The 23,273-nt window shown below is 52.3% G+C and overlaps 12 protein-coding genes across 12 annotated transcripts; 6 read left to right on the forward strand and 6 right to left on the reverse strand.

The window, feature by feature from the left end:
- Positions 1–503: 503 nt before the first annotated feature.
- IAQ61_003985 (uncharacterized protein) lies at positions 504–3,263 on the reverse strand (the record flags this gene model as incomplete). The annotated part of the gene is made up of 2 exons (XM_003837507.2): positions 504–2,042; positions 2,160–3,263. The coding sequence occupies 2 exons, from the start codon at positions 3,261–3,263 to the stop codon at positions 504–506; spliced, it is 2,643 nt and encodes an 880-aa protein (XP_003837555.1).
- A 402-nt stretch (positions 3,264–3,665) lies between these two features.
- Positions 3,666–5,300, reverse strand: GUA1 (GMP synthase (glutamine-hydrolyzing); the record flags this gene model as incomplete). The annotated part of the gene is made up of 1 exon (XM_003837508.2): positions 3,666–5,300. The coding sequence occupies one exon, from the start codon at positions 5,298–5,300 to the stop codon at positions 3,666–3,668; it is 1,635 nt and encodes a 544-aa protein (XP_003837556.2).
- A 308-nt stretch (positions 5,301–5,608) lies between these two features.
- IAQ61_003987 (uncharacterized protein) lies at positions 5,609–6,652 on the forward strand (the record flags this gene model as incomplete). The annotated part of the gene is made up of 3 exons (XM_003837509.2): positions 5,609–5,704; positions 5,790–6,026; positions 6,083–6,652. 3 exons carry the CDS (start codon positions 5,609–5,611, stop codon positions 6,650–6,652), a joined length of 903 nt encoding a protein of 300 aa, XP_003837557.1.
- A 448-nt stretch (positions 6,653–7,100) lies between these two features.
- On the reverse strand, positions 7,101–7,692 carry FES1 (hsp70 nucleotide exchange factor fes1; the record flags this gene model as incomplete). The annotated part of the gene is made up of 2 exons (XM_066096159.1): positions 7,101–7,517; positions 7,618–7,692. 2 exons carry the CDS (start codon positions 7,690–7,692, stop codon positions 7,101–7,103), a joined length of 492 nt encoding a protein of 163 aa, XP_065954035.1.
- Positions 7,634–8,272, forward strand: IAQ61_003989 (uncharacterized protein; the record flags this gene model as incomplete). The annotated part of the gene is made up of 1 exon (XM_066096160.1): positions 7,634–8,272. The coding sequence occupies one exon, from the start codon at positions 7,634–7,636 to the stop codon at positions 8,270–8,272; it is 639 nt and encodes a 212-aa protein (XP_065954036.1).
- A 72-nt stretch (positions 8,273–8,344) lies between these two features.
- Positions 8,345–8,602, reverse strand: IAQ61_003990 (uncharacterized protein; the record flags this gene model as incomplete). The annotated part of the gene is made up of 1 exon (XM_066096161.1): positions 8,345–8,602. The coding sequence occupies one exon, from the start codon at positions 8,600–8,602 to the stop codon at positions 8,345–8,347; it is 258 nt and encodes an 85-aa protein (XP_065954037.1).
- Positions 8,603–8,858: 256 nt separating this feature from the next.
- On the forward strand, positions 8,859–10,115 carry IAQ61_003991 (uncharacterized protein; the record flags this gene model as incomplete). Its single annotated transcript, XM_003837511.1, has 1 exon — positions 8,859–10,115. The coding sequence occupies one exon, from the start codon at positions 8,859–8,861 to the stop codon at positions 10,113–10,115; it is 1,257 nt and encodes a 418-aa protein (XP_003837559.1).
- Positions 10,116–10,619: 504 nt separating this feature from the next.
- Positions 10,620–12,056, reverse strand: IAQ61_003992 (uncharacterized protein; the record flags this gene model as incomplete). The annotated part of the gene is made up of 2 exons (XM_066096162.1): positions 10,620–11,743; positions 11,867–12,056. Coding segments are annotated over 2 exons (927 nt in total), but the record flags the coding sequence as incomplete, so codon positions are not given.
- Positions 12,057–12,609: 553 nt separating this feature from the next.
- Positions 12,610–13,042, forward strand: IAQ61_003993 (uncharacterized protein; the record flags this gene model as incomplete). Its single annotated transcript, XM_003837513.1, has 2 exons — positions 12,610–12,754; positions 12,834–13,042. The coding sequence occupies 2 exons, from the start codon at positions 12,610–12,612 to the stop codon at positions 13,040–13,042; spliced, it is 354 nt and encodes a 117-aa protein (XP_003837561.1).
- Positions 13,043–13,578: 536 nt separating this feature from the next.
- On the forward strand, positions 13,579–14,581 carry IAQ61_003994 (uncharacterized protein; the record flags this gene model as incomplete). Its single annotated transcript, XM_003837514.1, has 3 exons — positions 13,579–13,880; positions 13,971–14,442; positions 14,543–14,581. The coding sequence occupies 3 exons, from the start codon at positions 13,579–13,581 to the stop codon at positions 14,579–14,581; spliced, it is 813 nt and encodes a 270-aa protein (XP_003837562.1).
- Positions 14,582–16,531: 1,950 nt separating this feature from the next.
- On the forward strand, positions 16,532–18,637 carry IAQ61_003995 (uncharacterized protein; the record flags this gene model as incomplete). The annotated part of the gene is made up of 1 exon (XM_003837515.2): positions 16,532–18,637. One exon carries the CDS (start codon positions 16,532–16,534, stop codon positions 18,635–18,637), a length of 2,106 nt encoding a protein of 701 aa, XP_003837563.2.
- Positions 18,638–19,512: 875 nt separating this feature from the next.
- Positions 19,513–23,116, reverse strand: IAQ61_003996 (uncharacterized protein). Its single transcript, XM_003837517.2, has 3 exons — positions 22,864–23,116; positions 20,789–22,811; positions 19,513–20,733 (listed from the first exon to the last, which is right to left on the reverse strand). The coding sequence occupies exons 2-3, from the start codon at positions 21,285–21,287 to the stop codon at positions 19,745–19,747; spliced, it is 1,488 nt and encodes a 495-aa protein (XP_003837565.1). The 5' UTR covers positions 21,288–22,811; positions 22,864–23,116; the 3' UTR covers positions 19,513–19,744.
- Positions 23,117–23,273: the final 157 nt, after the last annotated feature.

The raw sequence follows: 23,273 nt of genomic DNA on the forward strand, positions 1-23,273 counted from the left end.
ATTTGTTTACTGGAGTGTGCTATGCGTGTTCCATGGGATCCTCGCTTCGGCTGAAGAGAGGTCGAATCCAGGGTACTTTATGTACGGGAAGGCCAATGACGGTACAGGTGGCCCAGTATGGAAGTGTATGTGTAAATGTAAACGGTGAGTGGTGGTGGTGTTGACTCTCTCCTGTGCCCGCGATCCACAATTGCCAGCAGTTGGACGCGACTTTGGGCACGGACACCCACTAGCGCCCTCCCGCGCTCCCCTGCAGGGATTGCGGAGACAACGTCATTTCATTGGCCCAAATGGTCGAGACCCTACACAGCAGATGAATGGGTCTCTTTTGAACCATTGCAAGACACTTTTATGGCAAGAAAGTCCAAGAAATGAAAAAAAAGCCTTCTTATTCAGAGACAATCTGACAATTTCATCAACTATCCACGCCTTTGAGAACACCAATGAAAACACAATGTCTAAATTTAAATTTCAAACGTCCATCTAAGATCCGAATACTACAACTACCGCAATCCCCTCCTATCCTCCAACTCCACCTCGTTCTCATCATTCCCACTGCCCTCCTCACCATCGTCACGATCCTCTCCCGCCATCCTCCCCAAATCCCTATTCAGTGACGGACTAACCAGCCTAACCTCCCCCTCCTCCCTCACCCCAGTCCACCTCGCAACCCCACTTCTGACCAACATCTTCCTCCCCCAAGCAGCCAACCGTTCCATCCTCTCATCCTCGCCGATCCCGGCTCCACCTCCGCCATGACTACTTCCACCACCACCAGCATGACCCCGACCCCCGCCCGCCTCGACTTTAAGCTGGTATTTCAGACAATCCTTGACGGTGACCAGGCCCGTTAGCCGTCCGCGGTATTCAATGAGAATCACCCTCGGCCCCATCTTCTTGAATAGCTCCATGACCGTCTCGAGTGGGAGACGAGGGTGCACAGCGAGTGGTGTTGGGTCGAAGAAGCGTGAGAAATCAACCTTGTTTGCCGAGCCCATGGTGGATTCGGTCGTGAAATTGCATTGGGTCGATGCCTTTGCGCCGTCTTTGCGCGCCCGGTCGATCGCATATCGCAATTCTGTGCGCCCAATGTAGCCCAGTAAGGTCTTGTTCGAGAGGTTTTCCACAATGGGGTAGCCCTGGTAGAGCTTCTCGTTCATGAGGCGCTCGAGTTGTCGTAGTTCCATGCCTGTGGCTGGTAGACAGACGACTTTGCCTGCCATGACTTTGCTCACTGGCACACCGAATGAATGCTCTTCTTTGCCATCCAGGAAAGGGTAGCCGTTGAGTCCAATCATGCGGTCTGCAATACCGCCATGGCCCAGACGTTCCGACACCGCTTTGGTAACACCGACGACGATCATGGTGGGAAGGATATACGTCAGGGCACCGGTAATTTCAAACATGATGACCACCACGCTAACGGTGATGTGCATGATCCCACTCAGCGCCGCCGCAGCACCCAGAAAAGCGTAGGTACCGGGGGTGATACATGGACCGTCTGGGGCACAGGCACTGAAGAGCGGAGAAGATGGATAGGATTCATGGAGGGCTTGGACTGTGATTCCCAGCGCGCGACCAAACGCAGCACCAACGGCCATGCTGGGGACGAAGATGCCGGCGGGGACTTTACATCCAAAGGATATGATGACGAGGAGGGTACGTATGATTACCGCAATGATCAAGGCGAAAACCATTCCCCAGCGAGTATCCTTGTTACAGAGATTATCGTAGCCTTTGCCGCCGTCACATTCTTGGAAGAGGACTTCCATGCTCTCAGTCATGTCGATGCGAAGGAACTTGTTTGGGTAGCAGATGACCGCCGTGAGGGTGGCGAGGACGACCGCTTCGGTGACGGGCCAGGCGGACAAGTACTTTTTGCGAAAGACTTGCATGCGTAGATTCCAGTGCATGACAAAGGCGCCATAGAGACCGCCGAAGACACCAATGAGAAGGTAGAAGAGAATTTCAAAAAAGTGCCAGGAACGATCATAGTGCACTTGAAACATGACCAGTTGACCGGTGCGAAAGGGGTTCATCGCCTAGGTGGAACGTGTTAGCACATGTTCTTTCTTATGTCTTTGATCCTCGACAATGCGACCATGGGACGTGATTATTGTCAAAGAATAAGACGTCGAAGATAGCATGTGGAGACTTACGGCAAGGACAGCCGTGCCAACCAACGCACAAAAATAACTTCTCCAGAGCGTCTTTGCAGGAAACGTATTACTCATTTCCTCCAAACTGAACAACACACCTCCAATCGGACTTCCAAATGCGACTCCCACTCCAGCTGCCGCACTCGCACTCAGAATCTCTCTCGTCTTGGCCGCATTGCGCCTGTATTTGTCGAAGAACCGCGAAATCACATTTCCGGTGCAAACCGCATAATGCACACTTGGGCCCTCTTTGCCTACACTCAATCCACTTGCAATCGCCAATGGCAGCCCGATGCTCTTGATGAACAGTGTCGTAAAGCCAAGGAACCCTTTCATGACGAATCCCGCAATGATACACTTCATCTCGCTGATGCCACTGCCCGCAGCATAAGGCGCGAAGCTCTTGACCAGCGTCGCCGCCGTCCAGGCAAAAACGCCCGCAAACAAGATATATGCCAGGTAATTGAAGAACCCAAAACTCGACCAGCGCTTCCATTCTGGACACTCACCCTCCGCGCCCCAACAGCAGAATGACTCGTTGAGGTAGAATGCGGTGGTGCAGTGCCCGAGTTTGATGTCGCTGAGCCATTCGGTCGCAATGTTCAAGACTGCGGCGTTCAATCCGATGGCAGCTCCGACGAGTGTGACAACAATCCAGGCTTGGCCTGCATCATACGCTTCTGCAATCTTGCGACGCCATTTCCCGTGGCCGCGGCCAAGGAAGGCTTTAGCGCCTAGATGAGCGTGTAGCGGGTTGGAACGTTCTTTGCGACGGGCTTTGCGGCGCAGAGATTCACGAGCGGCGTCTTGGATCCAATCTATTGTCGTGAAGTCCTCGTAGCGCTTGATCTTCGCTATCTCTTCGACAATGGCATGGTCTGTCGAGGTGGTCTCGGCTGCCTCGGGGTCTGAATCAATGGACTGAGCGTACGAAGACGCGCGACGGCGAAAGGATGAGGCATGGGATGCGCGACGGGTGGGTCTCGCGGGTTGCGAGGAGGATGGGTTGTGTCGTCCAGCTTGGGACGATTGTGAAGGTTCGCGGGCAGGTTGCGGGTGTGAGGATTGACGGGTGCGCGAGTGCGAAGACGAGGTGCGATTCATCGCATAGTTGTATGTCTATTGTGTTCGCACTGTAAGCAGGGGGGTGAATGGCCTCATTGAGGTGGGTCGGAGCTTGAATGGGATAATGGAGTAGGTGGATGAAACCAGGGTCCAACAGCCTCGTCGATCATCTCGGAGGTCCGCTCACTTCGCCGCACAACGATTCAAAAGTACATGTTCATTCATATCTAGCTACAAAATATATCCAAGTCATCGGGTATCATTAAAAAAAAATCCATCATCTATTTATGAGCAGAGCTCTCGGCCTGTCTAAAATTTTCGCATATTGGAGTCCGTTCGTTGGAGCGGTGCCATAGCCAACTCTATTATTGCAGCAGCAGCAGCAGAAGCACCTACTCCATCTCAATAGTACCGGGCGGCTTACTCGTAACTGCGATCCTGTTAGTTAAAAAACGACTTCTCAAGACAGCTGAAAGCTAGCAACTTACTATCATAAACCACCCTGCAGACGCCATCCACTTCATTCACGATCCTCCTGCTGACCCGCTTCAAAAACTCGCCGTCAAACGGATACCAATCCGCAGTCATGAAATCACTCGTTTCCACCGCCCTCAGCGCAATCACCTGATCGTGCACACGCTTGTCACCCATGACGCCCACTGCCTTGACAGGCAAGAGCGCTGCAAACGCCTGGCTGATGCTGCGATACAAACCCGCTTTACGGATCTCTTCGATGAAGATGAAGTCTGCTTCACGCGCAATGCGCACCTGTTCGCGTGTGACTTCGCCGAGGATGCGAATGGCGATGCCTGGGCCGGGAAAGGGGTGGCGCCACACGAGATCCTCTGGGATACCAAGTTCCACGCCCAATTCTCGAACTTCGTCTTTGAAGAGTTCGCGGAGGGGTTCAATAAGCTTGAGGTTCATGTTTGCGGGTAGACCGCCGACATTGTGGTGGGTTTTGATGGTTTGGGAGGGGCCCTTGAAGGAGAGGGATTCGATGACATCGGGGTAGAGGGTGCCCTGGAGCAGCCATTCGATTTCACCAGCCTTGGACGAGGAAGCAGCCGCTGCAGCAATCTTCTTGGCTTGCTCTTGGAAGACTTCGATGAAGGTGTTGCCAATGACCTTGCGCTTTTGCTCGGGGTTGTCGGTAATGCCGGCGAGGCGGTCGAGGAAAAGATCCGAGGCGTCGATGACGGTGAGATTGATGCCTAGGCCTTCGTCGAGTGTCTTCTTGACTTGGACGGCTTCATTGAGACGAAGAACACCGTTGTCTACCATGACGGCATGGAAGCGATCGCCAATGGCCTCCTTCATCAGTTTGGCGGCAACAGTAGAATCAACACCGCCGCTGACTGCGCCAATGACCTGGCCCTTATCTCCGACCAACTTCCTGATGCGCGCAATCTCCTGGTCAACGAACTTGCCCATGGTCCAGTCGGTGGTCGCCTGGCAGATATCGACGGCGAAGTTCTTGAGGATGATCTTTCCATTTCGTGTGTGTGTGACCTCCGGGTGGAACTGGATGCCGTAGTACTTGTTCGTCTTGTGCGCGATGCCCGCATACGGCGCATTTGTCGTCGTCGCAATCGTCGTGAAGTCCTCTGGCATCTTGCTCAATTTGTCACCGTGACTCATCCACACTTCCATATCCTTTCCGACGTCCTTGAACAGCTGGTCCATGTGTCCGCCGTGGCTCTCAACCTTCAGGTTTGCGTGACCGTACTCGCGCTTCTCGCCCGCAGCTACACCGGCATTCTTTCCAAAGTGCCAGGCCATCTCCTGAAGACCGTAGCATATGCCTAGAATCGGTACGCCGAGATCAAAGACGGCGTGGTCGACGTGTGGCGCATCTTTCTCGTAGACTGAGTAGGGGCCACCCGAGAGAATGATGCCCTTGGGTGTGAAGGGCAGCTCAGCAATCTTTGTCGTACATGGCAACATTTCCGAGTAGACGTTGAGTTCGCGCAGCCGACGAGTGATCAAATGCGTGTACTGGGAGCCGAAGTCGAGGACGAGGATGGTGTCGAACGTCTTGTGAGGAGGAATTGGGTCAGAGCCATCAGTCGCCATGATGAGAGATAATATCGCGCTGGTGAGTGCAATTGATTTTGGTAGCAGAAGGAAATGTGTGAAAAGAAAAAGAAAAAGAAAAAGAAAGGCCGTCTAGTTATCGAGGAAAGTTGGGGTGGGGGGGGGTGCACGAAGTAAGTACGCGAGGAGGGGTACGATTGAGTCGCAGAAATTTGGGTGGGGGATGCTTGACATTTTTTCTTTATCGATAGCGGCAGGCGCGACCGCGTTCTAACTAAGTTGTGTAGTCCAACAGTGAATACTATCATTTTGCGACTCAACACCAATAAATACCATAGACACACACAATGGCAAAAAGAAAGTCAAAACACGACCCCGAAGACCTCCCCGATGCATCTGATGCCGGGAAAAACAACCATGCCGACGACTCTGGCAGCGACGAGGTATGCGCCTACACCACTACCAGCACCTGCAGCGTAGAAGCAACATCTCCACGAGCCTCCAGCTAACAACAGAATGAAATAATAGGACATGGACATGGTCAACGTCGACTTTGAATGGTTCGACCCTCAACCCGCCGTAGACTTCCACGGCATAAAAACGCTCCTCCGCCAACTCCTAGACATCGACTCGCAACTCTTCAACCTCTCTGAACTCACCGACCTCATACTCGCCCAACCACTACTGGGCAGCACCGTCAAAGTCGACGGCAATGAAACCGACCCCTACGCCTTCCTCACCGTCCTCAATTTAACCACACACAAGGTACTTTCCATCCCGCCCCTCCAACAACAACCCACGCACAACTCTAACACCCACAGGACAAACAAGTCATCAAAGACCTAACCGCCTACCTGGCCCGTAAATCCAACCCCTCGCTCCCCGACCTCGCCCCGCTCCTCGCCTCCGCAAGCGCTCAAATCGGCCTCATCCTAACCGAGCGCTTCATCAACATGCCCCATGAAATCGTGCCCCCAATGTATACGATGCTGCTCGAGGAAATCCAATGGGCGCTGCAGGAAAAAGAACCCTATGCTTTCACCCACTACCTCGTGCTGAGTAAATGCTACACCGAGGTCGCCAGCACGCTCACCACGCCCTCTGCGTCCACGGCGGGCGGCGCCGGCGCGGCCAACCCGAGCAAGAAGTCGCGCAAGGATCGGTCGGAGGCAACGTTTTACTTTCACCCAGAGGATGAGGTGTGGCATAAGTATGCGCTGGGGTGGGGGGACTACGAGTATGATACCCCGGTGGACGAGGGTGCGAGTGATAGTAAGCGCGCGTTTTCCGAGTTGGGGGTCAGGCCGAGGGGGCATTTGGTATTGGTGGAGGCCGGGCGGTTTGAGGAGGGGGTGAAGGGTGTGCAGGGATTTTTGGGAGGACAGCAGTAGAGAAGAAGTGAGGTGGGGGGAAGGGGTAGGGAGCTAATGATGTGATGGGGTTGGCTTTGAATGAAATCAAGTGATGAGGTTGGCTGAATGGACTAGATTGATGAAATGAATGAATAAGGAGAGAAATTGATGATGACAGTCTAAGTGGTGTTACATTTTGCCAGCACAGGCATTTCGCATACGCACATACATACACCCACGAATCCAAGTCAATCGCTCCCTCTCGCACTCTTCACTCACCTCATCTCATCTCAACACAAGTCAAAAACAGCCAAAGGCCCACAACAAGCCTCGAGGCAAAGCCAGTATAGCCACAAAAGAAAAAAATTGGTAATGCTCGCTTTCTCCTATTGACACAGTTGGCACATTTCCGTTGCCTCGTCTACTTCCCCTCTTACATCTCTATCCTCCTCTCTCCTCTCCTTCCAAGGCCGCAAACAAATACAGCTTAACCGATGACGACCTTGCCCTCCTCGGGGAAATCGTACGAGGGAATTTCCAGGTTGAGCGGCGCAGGCCCCTTTCTTATGCGGCCGGAGATGTCGTAGTGGGATCCGTGGCAGGGGCAGAACCAGCCGCCGAAGTCGCCGGCTTCGCCAATGGGGACACAACCCAGGTGGGTGCAGACGCCTGTTGAAGTGTTAGCTGTTTTCCTTGTTGCTGGCCTGTGGCGGTGTATCGCGATGTAGTTTGGTGGCTGGTGTGGCAGGATGGATAGTTTGGGGGGAGGCGACTCACCCAACATGATCAGCCACTCGGGAGACTTGACACGGTCGGAGTCGGGCTGGGGATCACGCAGCGACTGCCACTTGGTGTCCTCTGCCTCTTTGATTTCGCTTTCGGTGCGGTGGCGGATGAAGACGGGCTTGCCTCGCCATTTGATGATGACCTAGAGTGTACGTTAGCTCTTTGATTCTTTTGGGTCAGGCAAAGCCATTGTCTGCAGCCATATGTCGGGGACGTACGTTCTTGCCCTCGGGAATGGCAGCGAGGTCGATTTCGACCTTGGCTTGGGCCAAAACATCGGCGGAAGCAGACATGTTGACGAGGAAATCTATGGGCGCAGTGTGGTCAGCCGCTTTGGTTCTTCGTCATCTCATCACCCCATCCCCCCCAATCCATCTCCAAAACAGCCAATTGCGCTTCCCTAGCTTCCTCTATCCTCCCTTCACCCATGCCAAGCAGTCACATCCTTTCCTCTCAACTATCGCAAGGGAGAAGGCCTATAGCAAGGACAACCTACCTTGCACAGTCGCCTTTGCACCAAGCGAAGCCAGCGCACCCATGGTGCCCACCATGAAGTACTGGAACACCTTGGGCCCTGTCTCGCCCCCCTTATTCCTGTACGCGGCGAACGAGGGAATCTTTGTCGAATCCGGGCTCTGGCTCTTGAAGGGGCTGTCGAAGCTCGAAGCCGAGGCGGCGCGGGTCTGGATGGCGGTGCAGCCGGCCCGCGCAACAGGCAATTGGTGCGCAGTCCATGAGCGTGCGATTGCACGGGTGCTGGTGGCGAGGACGGGCATCGTGAAGCGTTGTGTGCGAGCAGTGCGTGCGGGTGGTGGGGGGGGGGGGGGTTGGGTGACGGCGGTGGGATGGAGGGTTCTCTGCTGTGACGGGTGACGGGACGGGGCTTGGAGGGAGGTTGCCGATGTTGAAGTTTTGGCACGGGCGGCGGAATTGGCATTGGGTTGATTATGAGGCAGCTGATTGGTTGGGAGGGGGGCTGGGTTTGTGCGAAGCGTCATCGGAACCGACTCGAGACAGCGCAACAACAACTTCATCATCATCAAATATCCAACGCGGTATAGATAGAACTGCACGATATTGGTTATTTGCAGTACCACCTAGTGATCTTGGGCTGTATGTCCATTGGACGATGTTGGCGATACCCCCACATTCTTGTCTTGCGCTCCAAGTTACAACCGACACCAAATCATCACTCCCACCCATCTCTCCATCTTTCCATGCATCAAGCCATCAGCATCGCGGTGAATTCAAACAGCGAAGTGATTCTATACATGTGTGATTTCCTCTTGTGTCTTGTGAGGCAGGTGCGGCTGACCCCCACGGCTTAACCACAAGCCTCACCCTCACCTCCCCCACCACATGGTTAGCACAACGGCGACACTTTGCATTTCCCACGTTGACGCATCAATTCAGCTATTGAGAACGCTCACCGCTCACCACTGATCATTCCCCACATAACATGTCTGTTTCTAGCCCGCTTCAAACATCGTCTTCATCTCCGGCCCATAACAACCTCGATAACAGCCTCGATAACTACAGAAGCATGGCTACAGACACGACGACAGCCAGCACTTCACATGAGCCTACCATGATGACGCCTGCCACCACCTCATCCTCTATTCCAGGACCTGCCAACTCTCAAGCCTCTCTCATCGCACTGGGCGCCTCACCACCAGTACCACCAAGTACATCTCAGCAGCCCAGAGCTGGAGTGTCCACTACTACACCACTCACCGAACCAACACTATCGCCCTCCCTCTCCATCTCCTTCAAAACTTGGAAACCTCCCCGCCTCGACTCCACCAGGTTCGAGAAAGGCTGGCTTGACCACAAGTTTCAGGCCATGGAAAGTACACGCAGTCGCCCCATAGGCCGCAATATTCGGCTCGAGTACCATTCTGGCGACATATTTGCTGCTCCTCCGCGTACTTTACTCATCCACGCTTGCAACGCATTGGGCAAATGGGGCGCAGGCATCGCTGTGGAATTCAAGCGACGGTATCCTCGCGCATTCGCCATCTACAATCGGTATTGCACTTTGACGTGGAATCCCAAGGCTAAACATGTGCCATCTGGTTCTGCATTACTTATCCCTCCTGTGGACAGTCAGGGCCATTGGATCGGCTGCCTTTTCACTAGTAAGTGTGTTGGAAAGAAGAAGGATCGAGAAGATGAGATCGTTTCCAACACCGTTTCTGCTGTACAGGATTTGCTGCAACTGGTCGAAAATGTAGATGGTGAAGCGGAGCATGGGCAAGTTACTGAGATTGGTCATCTCAGAATGTGCAAAATCAATAGTGGCAAGTTTGGTGTGGATTGGCAGGCTTCAAGCCACGCAATTGGTCGGACGACATGTCTACCAAACTGGAGAGATTCAATTGAGGTTTGGGTTCGCGAGGGCGAGGAAGACGACCAGCATGATACGACAGTGCATGCAAAAGGCGGAGACACGTGGGTCTATAACAGAAAGTCAGGTTTCCAGACCCTGATCGAAGGGAGACAAGCTGAGGATAGCAATTCGGTCAGCCAGGAGGTTCAGACGGGGAAGAGCCAGCCCATCAACCAGGAAGATCCAAATAGCACGATCAAGCGTGTAGGCTTTAGTGAACAGCGTGGGCCGAACGAGCAGCGTCAGAAGAAGAGGCCACCTATTGACGAAACTAAGCAACTCGACAAGGAGCAGGGCAAACGCCTTTGTTTACGCAAGTCGCTATAGGAGAGCCAGCAGATCGAGAATATCAGGTGAATTCCGAAGACCGAGAAAGAAGGACACAAGAAGAGTTGCACTCATCCAACTCCATATTGCCCAAACATGAATTTTCCAGTACAAGCAGCGAGGAAATGTACACCACCGCTGCAGCACTCCAACTTCATAACCCTTTCTTGTCTGAAAGATTTCAAAATGGCCCAGCGTATAGTAATAGAAGAATATATGGGATTGGGCCAAGTGCGGGTGTGTTCATATCCTTGTATCCTTTGCCTAGCAGACTTGCGACATCACGAGTCGAATGTTTCACCCCCATCAGCTCGCGAAAGAGGATATTGAGAAGAGTGTGTGGGGCGTGATCTGTGGCATTGGGTGCGGGGGTTGGTGGGTGCGAGGTGGGTCTTGAGCTGGAGAGGGGATGGGGGATGGGGGATGGACACTGGATCTAGGTGAATAATTGATTAAAAATCATTCAAGATCAACACATACCGCCTCACCGGGTCTTGACAGTTACACAATATACATCTCGTCTACCTACTCGTCATGTCTAACATGTGGGGATTGCTGTCTCTGGGGATGGGTGTGTATACATCTAGATGGATGAATAGCACACGGCGGGTATACCAAAGGGGTAATCGAATATGGAGAATGAGGAATTGTGGCCTTGGTTTTGTGTTTAGAGGGGTATGAAGGTATATATCGCTACTTTTTCCTCTTCCTATCTTGTATCCCCCATGCTCATGACATGTAATGCAAAATGCCCATGTATCCGTCCAAGTACTCAATGCAACACACCGCCAGCACCAAGACCAAGCCCAAAACTACGGTGAGAACTAACATCAACCCTGGATAGACCATCCAACACAACCCAACCCAACGCATCCACGCAGTCAAACACGACTACTTCACCCCGTTGATCGCTGTAAAACCCGACGTCCTTCTGACATTGTGCGTCTGTGTCTGGGGCTGTTGCGTCGTGGGCTGCACGACATGGTTTTGCTGCGGGGGTCCGCGCATTTCCATTTCGAGTTGCATGGCTGCTGGGTCGTCTTCTGTATCTGTTTCGTCCTGGTCGATTGGGGGGTTTTGGTGGTGGGGTTGGGGTTGGGATTGGGGACGGTGGTGGTCATGGGAGGTGTGGGTGTCAATGTCCATTGCGTCGTCGGATTTATGTCCGTTTGTGAGTGCGGCAGATGCAGAGGCAGATGCAGACGTGTGCTGGTCGATTCGTTGTTCGAGCGTTTGATTCTCCCTGCTCGGTAGCACATTTGCATCGTCCTCTCCCTCTCCATTTTCTGCCTCCGCGAGCCCCGCACCCCTTTTCCCAGCCCGGTTGCTGCCTCCATCTGCACGGCCTTTGCGCGCTGCGTCGCCGCCGCGCTTCACGGCGCCCCAGGTTGTCGTCTTGGGCACGACGTCGACGAGGAACTCGAGGTTATCTGTTTTGCTGACTGCGCTGCTAACGTCGCGGTACTGGATGTTTCGACGGGGTTTGCGCTCTGCTTTGACGACGTTGTGGGTGGTGGTTGCGAGGTGTTGGATGAACATTTCGGTGGCTAGGGCAATGGCGAAGGAGGCGTTTTTGGAGACGGTGAGGTGGGCGGGGTCGGCGGTGATGATTTTTTGGACGCGGGCGACTGTGAGGCGGGGGTTAGTAGGGGGTTGGAGAGGGTGGTGCTGGGAGAAGGGGTGGTTGAGGCTCATGGAGAGCATGCATGTGACTTGGAAATGGCAGGACAAGCAGAAAGATGGAGGCTTACGTGGAAGAGAGACATGGCCGGTAATCTCTTTGGCCGGTGCTATTGGCGTGTTGTTGTAGGGCATCTTTTTCAGTGGGACACTGTTCGGGATAGCGACACGGTGAGGTTGTGAGTTTGGTGTGGAGATGGGGTGCGGGCGCGTGTTGTTGGAGGTTCGTTGAGGGTACGCGTTGTAGGCAAGTTTAGCCGAGGCTGCCATACATTCACTTGACGATATACAGTCCACCACACCACACCCTCATGGTGAAAGGCGACCAGACCAGAGCCCGAGTCAGCCAGCAGCGTCATTTGTGTATATGAAAATGCTAGTGGAACCAATACACGATAAAAGGTCATGTACTTTTTGAACATCCAGTCTCTGACCCATTCCCACCTGGAAATGGCATTCAACCTCACGGTTCACCCGTTCGAGACCTGCCTTCCGCACACACAGGCCACGGTGCCACAGGATATCCGCAAACAAAACACCATCCAGGACCGTTCAGGGCTGTTCAGCCTTGCGCCCTAGAAGCCTCGTTCCTGAAGTTTGGCGCACTCTTCCCCACCATGATCTCATCGCGCTCCAAGCACAAACGTGACGTCACCACGAGCTATTTGTCTGTGCGCACAGTATGTGAAAACCTCCATAAAAGAGGGAAGGACAGTACTTACAAGGAGAGTATCAATTATCAAACTCCCTTCATCTCTCTTGTACATTCCCAATACCTCTCTCAAGTCCAACCAACCAATCCACTTCCATCATCATGTCTGGAAACTCCAACGTCGGCAACTCTGCTGTCTACCAGAACGATGACCAGCGCACCGTGCCTGACTCTCAGATTGAGCAGGAGAAGAAGGAGAACAGATTCCACGAGGGCAAGGAGAACTCACACAAGGCCACTGATTCCAGTAAGTATGCCCACCTATCCCGCAGCTCATGTCATCACCAACTTGACTACTCTTCTGGACAACATCTAACAACCAACAGAGGACGAGCGATCAATCGCCAACAAGCTCGAGCGTGAGAAGAAGCGCGAAAACGAGGAGGAGGACAAAGACATCGAGACGGTCCGTCGTGAAAAGGACGCCACTCTGCCAGCCCGCGCTCACGGCAACGAGCCATCCAAAGGCGCAAAGATTGACCAAGAGCTGAGGGAAGAGGAGGAGGCCGAGCTCAAGAGGAAGGGCAAGGCTTAGATGCCTCTGACCTGCTGCCAGGAAGATGCTATACCCCGCACCAAAAGTATCGAGTGCTTGGAGACCCAATTGAACGGAGGTACGATTATGGGCGATAGAAAATCAGAGCAAGCGAGCCGCATGGTTAGGAATGATACGAAGACATGATCCCAAGTCCTTATTCCTTTAGTCGTTCTACTTCGACGATGTATGCAAGTGATTTGTGTGTGATGAAGCTTTCGGCAATGACATAACTGCACCCCCACATTCCCATCCTCAACCCTCCCCCTCCATGCAGTGCGCCTGACTCGCGTACCTCGGAATTCCATCCACAACCCTCCACCAACCAGCAGCTATGGGCCGCCCACCTTTTTACAAACTCCGTTATCTTTTTCATAAGAAGCCAATTGCCCCCTGTGAATAGCAGATCCTGAGGGTACATGCCTCTCCTGCGTCCCTCGCATTTCTTCCGCACTGCTGTCACTCTAGCTGGAGCTCCTATCCGACCCCGCATCACACCATCATTCTCACTCTTGCACAGCCTACTTAGTGCAAACATGTCAAGCAAGCAAGCAGAACGCCTAAAGGGCAAGACAGTGCTCATCACCGGCGCCTCATCAGGCATTGGGAAGGCCACTGCAATTGAGTTTGCTCGTACCCAACCCGATGACCTGAAACTCATCCTCACGGCGCGGCGAGAAGATGCGCTCAAAGAGTTGGCCAAAGAAATCGAGGGTTTCGCAAAAGGCGTCAAAGTATTCCCTGTAAAGTTGGACGTCAGCAAACCAGAGGAAGTCGATGCGTTCGTTGGCAAACTGCCCCAGGAATTCAAAGACATACACATCCTCGTCAACAATGCGTATGCTCTCCCTGTCCCATCCTCCCACATCCTCAACCGGTCCTAGGAAGTATGCAAGCAATGCTAACCCAACCATGATCAAAACAACAGCGGCCTGGTCAAAGGTGTAGCCCAAGCACCCTCCATCTCCCAAGCCGATATCAACACAATGTTCTCCACCAACGTAACCGGCCTCATCGGCATGACCCAAGCCATCCTCCCGATATTCCAATCACGCTCCCCGCCCTCAGGAGACATTATCAACATTGGCTCGATTGCAGGTCGCGAACCCTACGCCTCGGGTTCCATCTACTGCGCCACCAAAGCCGCCGTCCGCAGCTTCACCGACGCCCTGCGCAAGGAGCTCATCGCCACCCGCATCCGCGTCATTGAGATTGACCCTGGCCAGGTGGAGACGGAGTTTAGTGTGGTGCGGTTCGGAGGTGACCGCGAGAAGGCGAAGAAGGTGTATGAGGGGGTCGAGCCGTTGACGGGCGAGGATATCGCCGAGGTGGTGGTTTTTGCGGCCGCAAGGAGGGAGAATGTGGTGATTGCTGATACTTTGGTGTTTCCGAGTCATCAGGTGAGTGTGATTTTTTTTGGCGGGATTATTCTACTCTCCCCATGGGTTTGGCCCCGCATGTGTGGTCAGTTGTGCTTGTGTATGCTAATTTTGGTCATAGGCTGCTGCAGGCGTCATGCATAGAAAGACGACGAGTTGAGCGCTCACGATGTGTACATGTGAATGATGGATTTTTTTTGCGCAATACAATGTATCAATCAATATACGAAGAATCTGACATTTCGCCCACGTGCCCAGAAAGCTCTCTAGACTTTCATACACAAGACTTCTCTACCCCTTGACACATGTCACTTCTCCACCCATTCATGTCCCATACCCCCCAAATTCTTCAATCACAGAACCTCCCTCTACTTTATAATCCCCTCGTCCCTATCCCCCAGTCGCATCTCACCATTGACCAATCGCCTGACACCAACTCCCTGGCAATAGACTTCTACACCAGACCCAACTACTAACGTCCTCGCCACCAAAAGCCATGCGAGAGTCGTGGTAGACGGTTACTCGGCTATCAGTGCATCCAGAGGCATTGTTGTTTCAAGTGGATTTGAATGTTGCATTTGGCCGTCACAACAGATGTTGAATATGCTATAGCTGTCTATGTGGGGATGGATTGGACGGTAGAGTGGTGCAGTGTGGAAATGGAGATGGGCATGTTGATGTAGAGTCTGGGGATTGGATTGTTTTGCGGGCGAGGCCACGGGTTAATTGTGTTGTGGGGTTTATTGGGTCTACCGAGTCCTCAGTCCATCAAGCCCACCAAGTCCACCAAAACAAACCCCCAGCCCATCCAACCTCACTCAACCGTCCCCACACCTTCGCCATCTCCAAACCGATCACCGCCCAAACCACACACCTCCGCAGACCAGTGCCACTCCAACAGCGGTGAAGTGAAAGACACGCTCACGTGCTGGGATGTCGCCCAAGCAGCGGTGATTGCCGGGTGTGTAGAGAGGCGGGAATCGGGACGGAAATTGGGTATATTGTGTGTGTGTTTATTGTTGATGCGGGTTGACAGGGCAGTTTTTCGGGAAGGTGTGGTTGGGGAAGTTGCGGTTGAGGCAGGAGCAGTTAGGGCAGGTGCGGTTATGGCAAGTGTGGTTGAGGCAGGAGCAGCTGATGACGCGCTAGACTCATAAGGCAGGAACGACCTTGAGACAATAACAAAAATAGCCGTGGTCTACCGCCTAGCTTCGGCATTTCTTTCGTTTGTGTATATTCGAGTAGAAGGGGGGTTTGGGGTGGACAGGGGTCTGGATACCATTGTCTCCATTGTCAGTGCTGGATATCACAATTCTACAATAAATCAGCGGGACAGAGGCAATGCAAGAGCGTTTGCCCAGTCTGTGAGTCTTGCACTGGGGAGGTTCGAAACGACGCCAGATGCGGTGTTGCTGGTTCACTGGTCACTGTCTCGGGGCGGTCGAGATCCAAGTCTCGACGCCGCTCGAGTCGACGAGATCGACCATCTGTACTGTTGAAGTTGGGATTTTATGCTTGATATCTAGCTTCTGCAATGGAATGAAAGATAAAATCACATTCTACTCTCGCATAGCACACTAGCAAGACCCGCCTGACTAAACACCGTGAGAGTGAAAGGTGCCACACCAGCCCCCCTCCACCCTCCGTTTGCTTTCCCAGCGCTGTGTAGTAACAATGCCTTCTCGCCTTCACCACACCGCTGAGTGTTTAGCTTGTTTCCCAACCTCGTTGTTTTGCTAGAGTAGAGGGTCGTGCTTGTAGGCTGCAGTTGACACGGGCCAGATTTCGTTTGTCGTGTGGTCCCAAGGGCTCTGCAGTAGAGGTATATAACGCTGTCCGTACCCACGAGCTCTTCTTGTCTTTGCTTTTGAACTCATTCAACTCACGGTTTTGATTCTACTCTTCCTACTTGCTGTCTACGAATCTTCCACCTTGAGTTACTTTTATCTCTTGTTTACTTGGGCTTGCAACGCTGTCACCTTGCAACGGCTTTGCCTCTCAACACTTTGACTTCTCAACGATCTTAACTCACGACACTTCCATCTCACAACATCTTCATCTCACACCATCTTCATCTCACAACATCTCCATCTCACATCACCTTTCCAACATGCCGTCCAACACTCTCTACCGCCCCACCTCCTCTTGCGACTGGGCTGCTGACGACGACGACGACTTCGACTTTGAAGCCTGGAAAGCCAACGCTGACGCCTCTGCGCCCTCAATCTCTGAACTGGGGCCTCTACAACCCATCGTCGGCAAGTCACAAGAGGACGAGGCCACCTTGACCACACAATACCCCACCAGCCTTTCATCCTCACCGTCGATAGATTCCAACACATCTGACATCGACATCAACACATCCGACACCGACACCAACACATCCAACACGGACTCCAACACATCCGACACCAACTCCAACTCATCCGACACCGACTCCTACACGTCCGACACCATCTCCAACACATCCAACACTGACACCACCGCACTAATCTCTGACATCTCCTCCACCGTCAACGACATCATCGCATCCCAGGTCCGCTATGCTCAAGAAGACCTCGTATGTCACGCACTGGGAAAAGTCCCCGGACTACCAGCCTACCCCGAAATGAGCTATTACGTGTACCCGAACCTCCAGCCGAAGCATCGCACAAACTACGCTTCCAATTGGCAGCGCTTCAAGGCTGACAATGGATTCGATTGTCGACGCACTGTCGTCTTTCGTTGGTCTCGGCTGCGAATCGTTACGGATGTGGATGGGGATGAGAATGCCATTCTGCCTTACGTTGATGAGGCTGAGGAAGTCGTTCAGCCATATGTCAATACGGTCGAGGCTGCGTTCAAGCCATATGTGGATGAGCCCGAGGAAGTCATTCAACCGTTTGTGGATGAGCCCGAGACTACTTTTACGCCATTCGTAGACGATGTCGAAGCTACTTTTAAGCCATATGTGGATGAGGCTGAGGACGTTATCCAACCATGCATCGATGAAGCTGATGCCAAAGTCCAGCCATACTCCGACGACGACAAGGCTCTCGACGTAACCAGTGAGATGGACATTGACGATGTGCCCTCAACTACGTCTTCTAGCGATGATACCGACGACAGCTGGGAGAACTATCAAGCGTACTCGGACGACAACGACAAGGAGAATGTCCTCCCTACACACAGCTTCCCAGCTAAGCCATTCACGTCGGACGACATGTTTTATGGCTTTTCAGACGATAGCAACAAGGAGAACGTTCCCCCAGAGCTGGAGAGCTATGGGCATAGGACATTTCCGTCGGACAACACCGTTGATGACCTTGCAGACGCTTGGGAGCTATTCTATGAACTTCAGGAGTGTATACCTGAGCCATTGTCTATTGATGACATTGTCGATGGCGTCACCACTGAGATTCTTGTAGACGAGATTGCAGACGAGACAGATGATATGGAGTTTGCCTTTGATCTCGTATTTGAGTACGATGTGTCAACTCCTGATTCCGATGAAGATTATGACACAACAGAGTCATCGGATGCCGAGTCTCTGAGCGACCAGCAACCTCCAGCGCATCATCCTGAAGTTGCTTACGCGCGCCGTAACCTCTCCAATCCCCACAATGCGATGGACGCCCTCGCAGCCTTCCGCAACCAATTCGCCAACACCGAAGCCATGGTGGACGTCTTCGAGGATGATGACTCTTCCATCTTGCTTCCCTCATATTCACAGGCTGACCTCGGACTCGGTCATGGCCTCCTCGACAACCTCGACTTAGACAATTGGCCACTACCCTCCGCATTCAGCGATAGCGACGACGACGACGACGACCTGTCACCACTTCCAGAAGTCGACACCACACCCCTTGCACAACCGAAGCCGACTACTTCCCACAACACTACACCTGAGATCGCCATTGTAGATGATGAGCCACTGGAAGCTAACGATCTCCCCATCTCTCCTACCGCCATGATCCCTACCAACTCTAAATCCCGGATCCCTTTCACCCCTACCGTCGCGGTCCCAGTCACCCCCGCCGTCACATACACTCTCGCCACAAAGTCACAAACACCATCGATTTCCACAGCTGCTACCAATTCACACGGCGCACTCAAGCATTTGCTCAATGGCGCTACGGTCAAGGGCAAACACGACCTTTCCCTCATCCCCGGCAAGATCGCAGGAAGCACTCGAGGAGTCCTTGGACGCTTATGGGCCCGCCTGTACAAGTCCTAAATCCATCACCATCACGACATGACAGTCGCGACTACACCAATGGAGACTTTTCCCTTTGTTGGAACAACATTGACATCTACATCTACACCCTCACCACCTTTCTTCTTCCCTCCCACCAGCATGACACAGTTGGTGCACTTCAGCGATTTATATAACAACTAAATCGGACAACGTACATTTTGTACGAGATACCACATTACCATTTCCGTAATGAGAAACTTTTGGGCATTTTCATGGGCATGGTGGGCGTTGTATACCACGTTTTGGGATTTGTATGGTTAGCATTGGGTTTGGAGTTTACATGAGCATTGTTAGCGTTGGGTTTGCATTGGCATGGACATTTACATGAGCGGAGAAAGTCACGGTACAAATCACACAAGCATGATCTTTTCATTCCACGTGATGTTGATCTAACCTCCCACCTCCTCCCCTCCCATCCATCCCATCTATCACGCTTGAAGTTCAACTCTCCCACTTATCCCCTAACCCACCCCCAAATCTATTATACCTCCATCCTTGCTTCCATATTGCGGTACATCCTTACCTCCCCTCCAATCTCAATGCATCTCCCACCCTGCTCCTATACACGCGGCTGTCGTGGCGCTGCAGCCCGGCGTGTGTTAGTGCGAAGAGGATGTAGGTTTCTAGTAGGAGTCCGGCTATGATGAAGGTGAGGAGTCCGGCTATTATGAAGGTGAGGGTGACTGGGTGCATCGTTTGTGTGGGGTGGTGTGTAGATGTCTGTGTGAGGGGAATGTGGTGGGGGTTTAGGTTGGATGGGGAGGGGGTGGGGAGGGTTTTGATACGTTTGGGGGCAGTGGTTAATGAGTATGATGAAGATGTTCGATTTTTCTTTTTGTGGTGCTGTATGGTGAAGATGTTTGGCGTGTTTGAATGAGTGAAGATGGAGATACTAGAATAGACTTGACAGAATGGCCGGACGACTTCACTGTTTTCCCCAAATACCCATTCGAGGACGCTGGTAACGTTACGCGAAATTCACAGTCATATTCTGACTACACCTACACCCTATCCATCAAATCCCAGCCACATCATCAAGGAAAAAACAATTACAATGCCAATGACACCACCAACAAACAACAGGACTCAAATCAACTTGAACCCCCCGGGAACCTGCTTCTGAAATACACCCTCAGGATCGTACTTGCCCGCCACCGCCCTCAACTTGTCCAACTCCTCGCTCCCATACCCGGCAAACGGATCCTGAAACGAGGCGGCGAAATTCAAATACTTGAATCGATGCAACACGCCCTCCTCTCTCGCCGCGTCTTCAAACAGCTTCAAGAAATCCTTGAGCGCTTCCTCAAACCCCGCGTCCGCAGACGCATCTTCAAATGTGAAGATGATCTGTAGAAACAGCAGATCCCGCTCTGGCGTATCCGAGGCCGCAAAGCCAAAGCTGTTGGGCGCGCTTCCGTTTCTGGGGGGCGCGGGAAGGGCCTGGAATGTTAGTTCTGCAACGGGTTTGGCATGGGCGTACAGCTTCGAGACTTCGGGGACGTGTTTCTTCCAGATGTCGTGGATGCGAAGGACGATGGTGGGGGAGATCTTGAACGAGGTTGTGGCCCAGACGGTGCGCTGGGGATTGGCGACGACGTTGCGTGAGGCGTTGCGTGTGTGCTCGCTGATCGGGGCCTCGACCATGCCGTTGAAGATTTGGGGTTGGACGGTGACGACTTGCTGCATTGCGCCGGGTTTTACTTGCGGCTTGGTGTGCCATAGAATACTGATGGGATTGAAGGTTGCGGCGGTGTGGTTGTATCGTACAGTCACCCATCCAGCAACATATGGGTCATATGTCCCGAGCTTCATTTCAGTGTAGGCTGTGAGAAGCGGGACGGTGGCGTTGGGTGCGTATAGCACACGACCACCCCATATCGGCCCAGCAGTGAAAGCTTTGAGATCGAATCGCGTGACGACGCCGAAGTTGTTTTGGCCGCCTTTCAGAGCAGCGAACAGATCGGAGTGAGACGTAGCGTTGGCGTTGACGATTTCACCGCTGGCAAGCACAACTTCAAAATTTACAACTCCATCACAAGCCCACCCTCGTTCTGGACTGAAGAAGGATACTCCGCCTAAAGATATCTTGGTCAGTGGCTGAGACGCGGTACAAAAGGTCACATTACGGACCTCCAGTCAGGAACCCAGGCACTCCAACAACACCGATTCGTCCCCCGAGAACAGTGAGATTCCGTTTGTCGCCCACATCATATACATTCTGCCACAAGGCCCCCGCACCGACTCTGATAACCTCATTGCCTCGCGAAATCTCGACAGCATTCAGGCTTTGCATATCAATAGTGACGCCATTTTGGATATTGTTGAAGCCCACATTAGCATTATGACCACCTCCTTTGATCGCGAATTGAGTTTGATTGCTCTCTTTCAAGATGTTGACAGCAGTAGATACATCGCGCGAAGATGTTGGGCGGACGATACAGGAAGGATGTAAACGAAGTTGAAGAAATGGGTATGATGATATGGTGGCATTGTAGGTTGGTGCCTCTGGGTAAAAAACGCGGTTTGGAAGGGCTGAGACGAGCTCACCACAAGTCGATGTAGTTGGTTTTGCCGATACAAACTTGCATCCGAGCAGAACGCCCATGTAGTACAACTTAGATAAGAGCATCGTGAGCCAGAAGAACTTGAAGCGAGCGATGGTCTTTGGAATATGCTTCGACTTGGCTGCCCATCTTGAATTTATCTCGCATCCTCAGGCTGACCGGACCGGACTGAGGGAGTACTGCACCACCATACTGCTGTGTGTTGCAGCTTTTGGGGTCCAAATACGATCTTCTGTCCTCGTGGCGTTACATACACAAAGCTATAACAAGCCTCGGCCTCAACCGAGACGATGTGATTTGTCAGAACTCACGTTGGCGTATGTACCAAGTAGAAAAAGTGTAAAGCCCTCTGTCTCCACGAGAGCTGGTGGCTGCAGAAAAGACTGCCTGTGGGGAGCCGTATCATCAGGGCGGCCTTACGAAGTCCATTTTGAGGTTGTGTGTGGTCACAGGTGAGGATGCCGAATGCGCCCTGATCTGCTCGTTCCCCGATTCGATAGGCTGAACATAAGTTTGGAAGAGCAATCGCCTATCTTACATACATTGGAGATATCGTGTACGACAAGTAAGCCTTCGTTGTAGTGTGCGACTCAAGCTTTCAGAATCGCATGGCGTGATGTATCGAAAGGAACGATGTTGTGTGTTTGTGTTGCAGTTCTGGTCCCTGCATGATTGAACCTCTCGGCTGACACCTTGCACGTTTTCGTAAGCTCACTCAGCCAGTCTCAGTGGCTTGACAAGCCGTCTTTCAGCAATGAACCCCGAGGACTGCGCAATGCAGTCAGCTCTCAGCCTTATACGAGATGCGTGTGCTGGCCCCATCCCATGTCCTGCTCTTTTATCGTCCTCTGGCATATACTGACGAAGGTACTTGGTGGGCTTGGAACATAGAAGCGAAGCGACCTGCCGTTCTGGATAACCCAAAGTCTCGCCGAGAAGTTGTCTAATAGTTATATCTCGAGGAATTTTCGGTCGTTAGAGGAACAAAGCAAGAACAAGCGTCATGGTCTTGGAATATATGGTGAACAACGCAGGAGGGAAACTATGATTGTGCGTCGCTAGGCGAAGATATCGTATCATCTGTTTCAAAATTGTGCAAATCGCTTGGTAACTTGTTTCGATGTCGAGGGCTACTGTCAGATATTGGTTGCTTAATCGATACTTTATTTAGCCAAACCAAATATTCTTGCGCGACTTGACGTCATGTCTGGCATGCAGAGCCTGTATGTCCTACGAGATTATGGTTGTACAAAAGAGGAGCTCTTTGTCACCCCAAAATAAATGGATACCTCAACTCCGCGCATCTTCAGAGTAGCATTGTAATTCCCGGCAAAACGGGTGCAAACTTGGTCGAACATGGTTGACGGTAAGCTTGTATCACCATGCTTGGATGAACGTATCATGATTCGATCGCAATAAATGCAGTCATACAATCCTACGTTCTGGATGGCAGAATCTAGATCGTGCATATGATCTGACCCTTGAACTGGAAAATGCTGCCGTCAGCCGTCCTCAGGGCAAGGTTGGTGGATGTGGTAGGTAGTTTTGTCTCAAACGATAATGACCGGAATCGAAATAACCAATACGAACTTGAGCATTGTGTTACTGGACTTGTCCTTTTGCATCACTCTTATAACTGACAAGCCTTCTGATTGACAAAGATGCGGAATCCAATGGTTCAATGATGATAGAGGGAGAAAGATGCGCGTTGATAAAATTCTTGAAGTGGACCGAATCAGGGCTGCTGTGCCCTAGGAGAGAATCTGAGAGATGCATTGCCAACTTTGCGAAAATTCCATATCACCTGGATAGGGTACAGAGGAACATGGGATAAGTACCCAGAAGTAAGCAATGCGTCATGGAGGAGTTCCACAGTGGCGGCTCAGGGTTCGTTCGGTGCCAAGGTACGCTAACCATATTTGGTTCTCGTGATGTGAATGCGGGCGATTCCAAGGTTTGTTACTGGGAGCTGATGCAACCGTCGACTCTCCTTGGCCAATACCGTAAAGCAGATTGATTGCGGCTGCGAACTGGCAGTGATAAGCGTGCCA

The sequence above is a fragment of the Plenodomus lingam genome (genome assembly GCF_022343315.1).
Source record: "Plenodomus lingam strain CAN1 chromosome Unknown contig_18, whole genome shotgun sequence".
Lineage (NCBI taxonomy): Eukaryota > Fungi > Ascomycota > Dothideomycetes > Pleosporales > Leptosphaeriaceae > Plenodomus > Plenodomus lingam.